The 12,153-nt window shown below is 38.7% G+C and overlaps 1 protein-coding gene across 3 annotated transcripts in view; it reads right to left on the reverse strand.

Moving 5' to 3' along the window:
• DGKE (diacylglycerol kinase epsilon) overlaps window positions 1–12,153 on the reverse strand; it is a 34,806-nt gene that overhangs the window by 7,939 nt on the left and 14,714 nt on the right. For all 3 annotated transcript variants that reach the window (XM_074388547.1, XM_039476922.2, XM_003931335.4), the window contains 4 exons: window positions 11,448–11,605; window positions 11,054–11,105; window positions 4,385–4,498; window positions 2,668–2,739 (listed from right to left, as the gene is read on the reverse strand). In XM_074388547.1, coding sequence (XP_074244648.1) covers window positions 2,668–2,739; window positions 4,385–4,498; window positions 11,054–11,105; window positions 11,448–11,605 — 396 coding nt within the window. The remainder of the gene's footprint in view (window positions 1–2,667; window positions 2,740–4,384; window positions 4,499–11,053; window positions 11,106–11,447; window positions 11,606–12,153) is intronic.

Raw genomic sequence — 12,153 nt, forward strand, 5'->3', positions numbered from 1 at the left:
CTTTCCTTCCTGAAAGCTATGCTCCAGCTTGAACTCACTCAAATATACCACGTGTGCCTCTGGGCCTTTTGCACATGCTGTTTTTAGTCTACAGCAATCTTCCCCTCCTCCTCCTCTTAGCTAACTCTTACTTATTTTCAGATTCCAGCTTGTCACTTCTTCCAGAAAGACTTGCTTATACTGCCACTTTCCCTAGTCTCTGTAGCTCCTAGGTTACGTATTGCATTTGTTTATTCCTCTAAGACCATGTGCTTTTATTATCACTTCTCATACTTCACTGCAATGTGGTTTAAATATCTTTTCTGCTTTTTTATTGGAGACAGGGTCTCAATCTGTCACCCAGGCTGGAGTGCAGTGGTATAATCATGTTTTACTGTAGTGTCCACCTGCTGGTTTTAAGTGATACTCCTGCCTCAGCCTCCTGAGCAACTAGGACCACAAGTGCATGCCACTATGCTCAGCTATTTTAATTTTTTTGTAGACATGAGGTCTTGCTATGTTGCCCAGGCTAATCTCTTTGCCTCAAGCAATCCTCTCACCTTGGCCTCCCAAAGTGCTGGGATTAAAGGTGTGAGCCACTCTGCCCAGACTGGTTTAAATATCTCTCTTCACCCTAGACTGTAAATGTAGAGCAAGGAATTTATCACTGTACCTCCAGTATCGAGGAAAGTGACTATTTTTAGGTATATATATAAAATTTTGTTTCTGTATAAGTAAAAATAATTTGTATTTTTGTATAAATAAAATGTCAGACAATAAAATGAAGTTATTTCATATGCTCGTATGCTTTACCAATACTATCAAAGCCCAGGAAAAAGGAAATATGATAAAGTAATGTAACACTCTTTTTTTTTGGAGATGGAGTCTTGCTCTGTCACCCAGGCTGGATGTGCAGTGGCATGATTTTGGCTCACTGTACCCTCCGCCTTCCAGGTTCAAGCAATTCTCTTGCCTCAGCCTCCCAAGTAGCTGGGATTACAAGCATACACCACCATCGTAGGTTAATTTTTTTGTATTTTGGTAGAGACGGGGTTTTACCATGTTGCCTAGGCTGGTCTTGAACTCCTGAGCTCAGGGCGTCTGTCCTGCCTCAGCTTCCCAAAGTGCTAGGATTACAGGTGTGAGTCACCGCACCCGGCTATGATCCTCTTTTTAACAAAAAATCTTGTTCTTTTACGCCATGGCTGCCCAGAGGCTTTGAGCTAAATATTATGCCTAACAGCAACATTTTCCCTTGGCTAATGTATAATCAGGCTCCTTATTCCCTGCTCATTGTCTCTTTTCCCAAGCTGTTTATGTTCTCTTTTTATTTATTTTATTATTTCTAGGTTTCTCTGAATTAATGTTTTTGTTGTTGCTATTACAGATTCTTTTTGGAATCAAGCAAGGAATACATATAAGACTGCCATATCGGCGGGGTGCGGTGGCTCAAGCCTGTAATCCCAGCACTTTGGGAGGCCGAGGCGGGTGGATCACGAGGTCAAGAGATCGAGACCATCCTGGTCAACGTGGCGAAACCCCGTCTCTACTAAAATACAAAAAAATTAGCTGGGCATGGTGGCGCATGCCTGTAATCCCAGCTACTCAGGAGGCTGAGGCAGGAGCATTGCCTGAACCCAGGAGGCGGAGGTTGCGGTGAGCCGAGATCGCGCCATTGCACTCCAGCCTGGGTAACAAGAGCGAAACTCCGTCTCAAAAAAAAAAAAAAGACTGCCATATCATGTCAGAGATGCTGTCACAATAAGCAATCATTAATATTCTTTTTTTTTTTTTTTTTTTTTTTTGAGACGGAGTTTCGCTCTTGTTACCCAGGCTGGAGTGCAATGGCGCGATCTCGGCTCACCGCAACCTCCGCCTCCTGGGTTCAGGCAATTCTCCTGCCTCAGCCTCCTGAGTAGCTGGGATTACAGGCACGCGCCACCATGCCCAGCTAATTTTTTTGTATTTTAGTAGAGACGGGGTTTCGCCACGTTGACCAGGATGGTCTCGATCTCTTGACCTCGTGATCCACCCGCCTCGGCCTCCCAGCTAAGTTTTTGTATTTTTAGTAGAGACGGGGTTTCACCATGTTGACCAGGATGGTCTCGATCTGTTGACATTGTGATCCACCCGCCTCGGCCTCCCAAAGTGCTGGGATTACAGGCGTGAGCCACCGTGCCAGGCCTAATATTCTATTTTTACTACTTACATATTTTTATTTTGGTATGTAAGAGAGATACCCCACAAAAGTAATCTGAATTAAACTTTTCATTTAAACTTCCTCTGCGACTTTATGTTGAATCAGACTCTGTATTAGATAACTGTAAATTATTTATCATGAATGAATGGAGGCAATTCACCCTAATATTTAAACAGACTCTGGATTTACATAAATCTGAGTTCACGTCCTGATTACATGTGCATTTAGGCATTAAATGAGAGAATTTGGGAAAATTCATTTAAAATAGTTTTCTTTTCTGTATAATGTGAATACAATACATGCCTTAATAGAATTATGGTGAGAATTTAGAGGGACAATGTGTATAAAGCATGTAGCAAAGTGCTTGGCACACAAATAATACTCTATATATGCTGACAAAATGTATTAACAGAAAGTTTAGAATTTGTTATAAAAATTTTCATAATTCAGAGACCACCTAAAACTTAAAAAAAGTGTTAATAGCTTACCTCAACTTTTTTATTCAAATCTTTACATTCTTGCACTAAACAATCTTTGGTTCCATAGAATAAGTAAACTGCCTATGAAAAACAGACAGAAAATATGTTATTAAAACAATTTAACCCTTTAAACATTAAGAAAAAAACACTATCAAAGCTCCCTGATAAGAATGCTGAACGAAGCACATTTTCCTTATAGTGGACTAGATGCTGATGAAAAGAAGGGCAACCAAAAGGGATACTTTTGGTGTGCAACCTCTGGTCCTATCCAACACCTCCATTCTAGTAATTTTAAAGGGTAAAATTGGAACCCATGAGGAACAGCAATGGAAATACATAATTGAAAAACAATGTAAAAATGCCTGTAACATATTACAGATACTTTTGGCATCATTTGTCATTTTACATTTTATTCTCTTATGCTATTAATAGTTTAAAAGTTCTAGGTGAACTCTGGTACAGTAGATGAGATGTTACTCATCCTTCTTTTTGGAAGATGACAATATAGGCCATTCCATTTGGGTTTAATTAGCCTCTTTCTCAGGGGAAATGTGGGATAGAAGTGATTTTTTTCTAAATGGTGTTTTCTCCCAATTTATCAAAAATGTTGTATTTCATAAAGAAATATATTTGAATTAGAAAATTCCATTTTTTCTTAGTACTTCAGATTACTTAAGGACAGTAGAAATGCAGATTAATCCAGTAAACATTTTCTAATCACTTTTGAATACAGAAAGGTTGATATGAGCACTGAGATAAGTTAATTATCAACTGACTAAATAGCAATACTTATTACATTAGTAACTGTATTAATAAAAGGGAGTTATTTTAAAATTTGAAATACTTGTAAAACAGAACCAGGAATACAACTGCTTTGTATTTATTTTTGATATCCTGTTGGTCAATCATCAAATGTCATTAAAAAAATTCCTAAGCAAAACTCCATCAAAGGAATCAGCTGTACTGGAAACCAGAGATGACCTTAGTTCAAAGCTGTGGCAAACAAACTGCTCCTTTCTTTACCTCATCTGCCTTTTGCAGGTTTTTCAAACCAATGAAATCTTTTCCATTAATGACTTTATCAAAAATTTATTCTGCCTAAAATTTTCTTCCGATTTTAGCTGCCATTTAAGATAAGCTATCACATATTCCATTTAGTTCCTATCTAAGCAAAATATGCTATAAAACATCCCAAATTTGAATTAAAAAATTTATGTTAGAGTTATAAAATACATTGATAAAGTTTTTTTGTTTTTTGAGATGGAGTTTCATTCTGTTGCCCAGGCTGGAATGCAGTGGTGTGATCTCAGCTCTATGCAACCTTTGCCTCCCAGTTTCAAGGGATTCTCCTGCCTCAGCCTCCCGAGTGGCTGGGATTACAGGTACCTGCCACCACACCTGGCTAATTTTGTATTTTTAGTAAAGACAGGGTTTCACCATGATGGCCAGGCTGGTCTCGAACTCCTGATCTCAAGTGATCCACCTGCCTCTGCCTCCCAAAGTGCTAAAATTACAGGCATGAGCCACTGTGCCCAGCCTGATAAAATACATTTAAAGATCTGATTAATAAAAAAAGATCTGATTTGACAGTCCTACACAAAACAGAGCAGGTAAATATTTCTGTAAGTTAGTTCAATCTGAATCTAAGAGTGCTAAATATAATTGAACTATTGATTTTTACTGTACCTTCGATGATAAGCAGGAAATGTTATTTTATCCAACACACCTTATTAAGAATTCTGCTAGAAAACAGAGATGGTGCCTTCTCACGATGGGCATGAAAATTGAGAGCCATGAGAGCATCAGGTCCAACAGAAAAATAGTTGTTCATTGTGAATTCCTGTGAGAAAGGGTAAGAATAAGCAAGGTTAGGCTTAGGTTCTACCTAAGCCTGAGTCATAATTCAATGTCAATCTTAGTCTTGTGTGGTTATGTTGTACTGTCTGGTGAAGTTACCAGAAATAAAGCTTCCGTTCAAGGCTGATAAATACGGATGTAAATTTCATCTTTCACTTCTGTTTTATATGCTACATCTCACACCTTACCATCTACAATGGCTCTACTTGATGCTTCCAGGCTTTTCACGCCTATGTTCCCATTACATTTGCTTTTCACATTTATCACAACTTCCAAGCTCTCAGCTTCTATTAGTCCTAACCCAGGCTACTGGTCTCCCCTTAATTTATCTTACTTCCCAAAGTGGCCTGGATTCCAAGGTCAATCATTTCAATGACTGTACTCAACACCATCCTTTGCTCCAACACCCTTTTACCTCTTCTCATCTTAGCCTTACTTGTTAATCTTCTCTAAGTCAAACTGTTTTCTCTGTTCTGCTTCCAGGTTGCTGGACACTGTAGGTAAGAATCTTATAATTATGATCCTGTTACAAAGTTATTTCCAGGGATGGCTGGCCACAATCCCTAATAGGGCACAGTAAAGCTATAGATGACTCATTTCCTCTGTTTCCTAGTGGTTTATTTAAAAACTTGCAACTCGCTTCAAATCCCTGATAACCAGCCCCTGCTTGCCTTTGTTATGTTCAGATGATCTTTATGCTTGCCTCAGTGAAAAAAGTGAGATCAGGTAGGAATTCTTATGCTTTCTGCCACCTAAAAATTCTGACTTTCGCTCTTCATCCTTTTAATGTTAAGTCTAAATTTGGTCACCTGCTCTTTTCATCCTTTCCCATTCATCTCTTATGGAACTGTGAGTCACTAAATGTCTGTCTCTTCACTGCCAAAATATAATTTTCAATCCTAGTTGTTTACAAAAAACCCCGTAAACATCTTATTTTAAGTAAAATATGTCAATGTACATTAATTTGTCTTCATTTTTTAACTGAATTTCACCCCCCGCCCCCGTTTCCTAGGGGTCCTTTATTCAGAAACTGAGAGTAGGACAACATAAGCTTCATGAAGGCAAGGCCTTTGTCACTGAAACTCCAGCACCTAGGACAGTGCCTGGAACCAGGTGGGCACAAAATACTTGGAATATATAGAGAAATGAAGTTCCCTCTTGTATTTGATTGTTTGGATGTTCTTCTATAGAGTTAAGGAGACCCTACTTGATTGTAGTATATTTATTTTTAATGACATATCTTATTTAATGATAGCAAATGGCTGAGAATATGTCTTCTTATTTGAATCATCTTGGTGGTGTCAAACTTTGTCCATCTTTCTTCGGAGGAATGATCTCTGATTAACAAATATTTTTAAATACTCAGCTCTGCTTTATTATGGAGTAGTAATACATCCTGGTATGAGTGAGAAATATATCATTTATTTTTTTGCATATCCATCACCTCAAATATTATCATTTATTTGTGGTGAGAACATTTAAAATCCTCTCTTTTAGGCTGAGCATGGTGGTTCATGCTTGTAATCCCAGCACTTTGGGAGGCTGAGGTAGGATGATTGCTTGACCCAAGGAGTATGACATCAGCCTGGGCAACATAGGAAAATCCTGTCTCTACTGAAAATAATAAAAAGAAAATGAGCGGGGTGTGGTGGCATATGCCTTTAGTCCCAGTTACTAGTGAGGCTAAGATTGGAGGATCACTTGAGCCCAAGAGGTATAGGCTGCAGTGAGCTGTGATCATGCCACTGAACTCTAGCTTGGTCAACGGAATGAGAACCTGTCTCAAAAAAAAAAAACGAAAAAAACTTCTCTTTTAGCAATTTGAATATATACATTATTACTGACTATAGTCACCAAGCTGTACAATAGTAGAACTTATTCTTCCTATCTAACTAAAACTCTGTACCTATTAACCAGTGTCTCCCCTTTATCCAACTACTCTCCTACCCTCTACAGCTTCTGGTAACCACAATTCTCCTGAATTTGATTTTTTAGATTCCACATATAAGGGACATCATACAGTATTTGTCTCTCTGTGCCTGGCTTATTTATTTAACATAATGTCCTCTAGGTTCAGCTACATTGCTGAGAATGACAGATTTTCTTTTTTCTTAAAGTCTGACTAGTTTTCCATTGTGTATATATGGCATATTTAAAAAATCATTCATTCACTGATGGGCACTTAGGTTATTTCTGCATCTTGGCTATTGTACATAATGCTGCAATGAACATGGGAACACGGACATCTGTTTGATATAATTATTTCAATTCCTTTGGATATGTATCTATAAATAGGATTGCTGGAACATACGGTAATTCTAGTTTTAGGTTTTTGAGGAACCTCCATATTGTTTCCCAAAACTGTTGTACTAATTAACAATACCAACAGTGTACAAGGATTCTCTCTTCTCCACATCTTTGCCAACACTTGTTATTACTGACCAATGAAATAGGATAGGAAACCCCAAAATACATACACATATCTATGGCCAACTGATTTCTGACAAAGGTGCTGAGAACACACAAGAGGGAAAGGACAGTCTCATCAATAAATGGTACTGAGAAAGCTGGATAGCCACATGTAGAACAATGAAAATCAACCATTATCTCACCCCTTATAAAGAATCAACTCAAAATGGATTAAAGACTTAAATGTACAACCTGAAACTACAAAAGTACTAAAACATAAGGAGAAAGCTTCATGACATTGGCCTGGGCAGTTATTTTTTTGATATGACCCCCAAAACACAGGCAATAAAAGTAAAAATAGACAAAATGGATTGTATCACACTAAAAAGATTCTACACATCAAAGGAAAACAATAGAGCAAAGTGAAGAGGCAACCCACAGCTTAGAAGAAAATATCTGCAAATCATATACTCAATCAGGAATTCAAAAGGTAGAAGGAACTCAAGCTACTCAATAACAACCAATAACCCTATTAAAAAATGGGCAAAGGACTTGAAGAGACATTTCTCAAAACACATAAAAATGGCCAACATATAGAGGTTCAGCATTCCTAAAATGAAAATCTGAAATCTGAAATGTTCCCAAATCTGAAACCTTTTGAGCACTGACATGACACTCAAAGGAAATGCTCATGGGAGCATTTTGGATTTCAGCTTTTCAGATTAGAAATGCTCAATGGGTACATATTCTGCAAATACTCCAAAATAAAAAATCAGAAATCTGAAATACTTCTGGTCCCAACCATTTTTTTTGGATAAGGGATATTCAACCTGTATATGAAAAAATGCTGAACATTTCTAATCATCAGAGAATTGCTAATGAAAACCACAATGAGCTATCACTTCATACCTGTAAGATTGGCTACTATCAAAAAGACTGGCTACTATCAACATCTTTAATGTTGGCATTTCAGGCACTATGATAACTGGCAAATACTTTTGAGCACAGGAACAATTTTAAATGATCTCTTAATACTTTCTCTAATCTATTTTTTTATGTTCAATTTTTTTTTTTTTTTTTTTGAGACAATATCTGTCACCCAGGCTGGAGCACAGTGGTGTGAGGCTCACAGCAACCTCTGCCTCCCAGGTCCAAGCAATTTTCCTGCCTCAGCCTCTTGAGTAGCTGGGATTACATGTGCCCACCACCACGCCAGGCTAATTTGTCTCAAACTCCTGACCTCAGGTGATCCACCCACCTCGGCCTCCCAAAGTTCTGTGATTACAGGCATGACCCATGATGCCTGGCCATTTCTTGATTTTTAAATTTTAAACATTACTTGCTGTATTCTTCTTCTTTTTAGAGATGGAGTTTCATCTGCACTTTCTCACCCAGGCTGGAGTGCAGTGGCATGATGATAGCTCACTACAGCCTTGAACTCTTGGGCTCAAGCAATCTCCTTGCCTCAGCCTCCCAAGTTACTGGGACTACAGGTGTGTGCCTCCACGTCCAGTTCCTTTGGTGTCTTCAACTGTACTTTCCAATCGGATACTGAATTTTAGCTTATAAGAGCCTTTTTTGGGGTGTGTGTTTCTGAATGTTTCTTTTATAGAACACTATTCTATTAATATTTTCATTTTTCTCTGAGAACATTAGTCCTGTTCCCTGAATTGCTGGACTGTGTTTCCTACAGTTCTTTCTTTTGGTTTCTTTGGGGCTCTCTCACAGTAGACGCTTTCCTTAAATGCTTGTTTGTGCCTCCAATCCTTAACTGTGTATGTTCTTGTTTTAAGAATAAGGTATAAAAGGCCAACTGTGAACTTTGCATCCAAAAGCAGGTCTTGCTAGGGGATAAGCTTCATTATAGAACTACAGTGCAAAAATCTGGTCCTTTTGCTAAGGGACACCCAAATATCTTGGGCAAGTTAGCTTCCCCAGAGAGAAATCCTGTCACTATTCTTGAAGTTGAGTGGATGAAAAGGGCCAGTAATCTCACTTTTCATTAAATCTATTTTTGGTATGTCTTTAGCTGGCTAGAGTCTTATAGCTTAAACTTTCAAGAGTAAACCTCCAATCTACTACCTGAGTTGAGGAGGGTAGTAAATGACTACATGAAGCTGGGGAAAGGGGAAGTGATCTAAGGGACAAACAGCTTCTTCAGCTCACTCTTTCTATTTTCAGACACACTTTATACTACTGCTCTCTGAGTGATGTGGTGACCTGAATTCCTAAGCCTTTGCTTGCTTGGTTCTGCTCAATAAACTGGTTTCTTTCTTAGTTTTCTACAGTGTAGGTACTTTTCAGCTTTTTTAAATATGCTAACCTTCTTAGTTTTGGCTTCTTAAAGACTGCTGTGATCTCTTTGTCCTTAGGGTTTTGTGCCTTCTCAAAGATCTATACAAGATCTGTATCACCATTTTAGAGGGATTTTAGTGGTAAGGACACAAAGAAGCAGAGAAACATGCATCAGTGTTCCCCAAATGCTCTTATTTAAAGTCTGCATTATTTTGTTGTTTATCACCCACCTATTGCAGTTCTCTTTCTGTTTTCTCCTTATTTACTTACTACATTCTTTTTTTTTTTTTTTTTTTTTTTTTTGAGATGGAGTTTCGCTCTTGTTACCCAGGCTGGAGTGCAATGGCACGATCTCGGCTCACCGCAACCTCCGCCTCCTGGGTTCAGGCAATTCTCCTGCCTCAGCCTCCTGAGTAGCTGGGATTACAGGCACGTGCCACCATGCCCAGCTAATTTTTTGTATTTTTTTAATAGAGACGGGGTTTCACCATGTTGACCAGGATGGTCTCGATCTCTCGACCTTGTGATCCACCTCCCTCGGCCTCCCAAAGTGCTGGGATTACAGGCTTGAGCCACCGCGCTCGGCCCTTACTACATTCTTTAGTCTCCTTTCATGGCCTCTCAATTTGTATCATCTAAATATATCTATTTTCGAAATGTAGTTCCTATCTGGGCACAGTGGCTCATGCTTGTAATCCCAACATTTTGGAAGGCTGAGGTGGGAGGATTGCCTGGGCCTAGGAGTTCAAGTTCAGTCCGGGCAATATAGGGAGACAAAACAAAAACAAAACTATCTGGACACGGTGGTACATGCTGGTGGTCCCGGCTACTTGGGAGGCTGAGGTAGGAGAACCGCTTGGGCCCAGAGGTCAAGGCTGCAGTGAGCTGTGATCACAACACTGCACTCCACCCTGAGTGACAGAGCGAGACCCTATCTCCAAAAAAAAAATGTAGTTTTTGGCCCTCTTTTCCCCTTTTCCCCTCTCACTCCCTACATTCTCTCATGCATTCTCAGCATTTAAACAATTACCAGAAATAAAGCTTCAGTTCAAAGGCTGATAACTAGGGACTTGACTCTCACAACTTGGGTTACTCCCTTTGTCCCTACCCTGGTTTATTTTACTTCCTAACCCAGTCTGGATTCCTCAATTTGCATCTCTAGCTCTGTCTTTATTCCTGAGCAATAAGCCTGAACTTCCAACTTCTTGTTCAATACTTCAAAGACTTTTAGATTGATACGCCCAATATCTATCTTATTTTCTTCCCAGGCAAACCTGAAACTTGGTACTTTTCTTACAGTCATTTCCATATATCCAGTTATAAAAACTAGAAATTTAGTAGTAATATGTATGTTCTCTCTTCCCTTTATACTAATCAGTTGTCAAGTACTGATGAATTCTATCTCTAAAATGTCCTCATCCTGATTCTCCCTAGTGCAGGCTTTCATGCTATTTTCACATCATCTCCAGAGTATCTTTTAAAAGCATAGATCTGCTAGCTCTGTATTATTTGCTACTTGCTAACCATGCTTTGCACTCTCGCCTCTATTCCCTCTGCCTGGTTAAGTCCTTTGCTTTTTTAAGGACCAACTCCCATATCACTTTCTGTGAATCTTCTCAGCCTGATCAGCTATGACAGAACTAACCACACCTGCACCCTGTTCTCTACCATAACACATTTACAGTCCAGCTTGTGAGGTAAGCTTAGAAGTTTCTGTTCTGCTCTACAGCCAGCTCCACTGAGATAAGCACCAGGTCTCTGTATCTCACCACAGAGTGCCGAATCTTGTGCAGTGAAGCTGAAACTACTTCCAACAGAAGCACTAACAACATACCTTGGGTTTTCTTAAGTTGTAGTATCCTTTATTTGTTACTTGAACTTTCCATCTAAAAAACAGAAAACAAAACAAAACAAAACACCCAGCACTTTTTACAATAAACCTTGTACTCTGGATATTTGGATAAATGAGGGTTTTCTATTAAAATACCATCTAAAAGAGTAACCAAATGTATATAAGCATGCAAATTTAGGGATATGTACTCAGTATAACTTATTACTTTGACTCTTACATAATAAAACAAAACACCAGCATCTATGTGTAAGAACAACTAATAGAGTCTTTCATGTTTAAATTACATGCCACTTTTCATCTGGACAAGTCTTCATTTTAAATCAAACAATTATAACTAAATCTCAAGAAATCTACTTTTTGGAGAAATGTAACTTACCGATCTAGTTTAATTCCATCTGCTTCCATGACATTCCGTAAGACCTGTGCAACTGGAATTTCTCCAGCATAACCTGCACCCCAACCCAATGTATTGGATAGATCGTTGCCTGTTCCCAGAGGCAAGACTGCAACTTGTGGAATGTACTTTTCTTGTCCCTAGAATACGGAAGATATGTTTTAGATTTTTCTCTGCAGACTGTTTACTGGTTAATAACATTTTGTAAAATTAAATAAGATCAAAGCAGTAAAGATACACATATAACAACTGTTGGTTGTTTTGCTAAAGTTTGTGCTAAATGCTTAATCAAAACATCTCATTCTTAACTATTTGAAACTGGCAATGTGTAGTATTCATCTGCATAATAAAAAATATAAAGCAAAAATATTCTATATTAGGTTGGGCATGGTGGTTCATGCCTGTAAACCCAGCACTTTGGGATGCCTAGGTGGGAGGACTGCTTGAGCCCAAGAATTTGAGAGCTACCCAGGCAACATGGTGAAACCCTGTCCCTACAAAAAATACAAAAATTATCCAGGTGTGGTAGCGCACACCTATAGTCCCAGCAACTTTATAGGCTGAGGTGGAAGGATTGCTTGAACCTGAGAGACGGAGGTTGCAGTTAGCTGTGTTTGTGCCACTGCATTCCAGCTTGGGTGACAGTGCAAGACTGTATCTCAAAAATAAATAAATAAATAAAAATAAA

The sequence above is a fragment of the Saimiri boliviensis genome, chromosome 17 (genome assembly GCF_048565385.1).
Source record: "Saimiri boliviensis isolate mSaiBol1 chromosome 17, mSaiBol1.pri, whole genome shotgun sequence".
NCBI classification, from domain to species: domain Eukaryota; kingdom Metazoa; phylum Chordata; class Mammalia; order Primates; family Cebidae; genus Saimiri; species Saimiri boliviensis.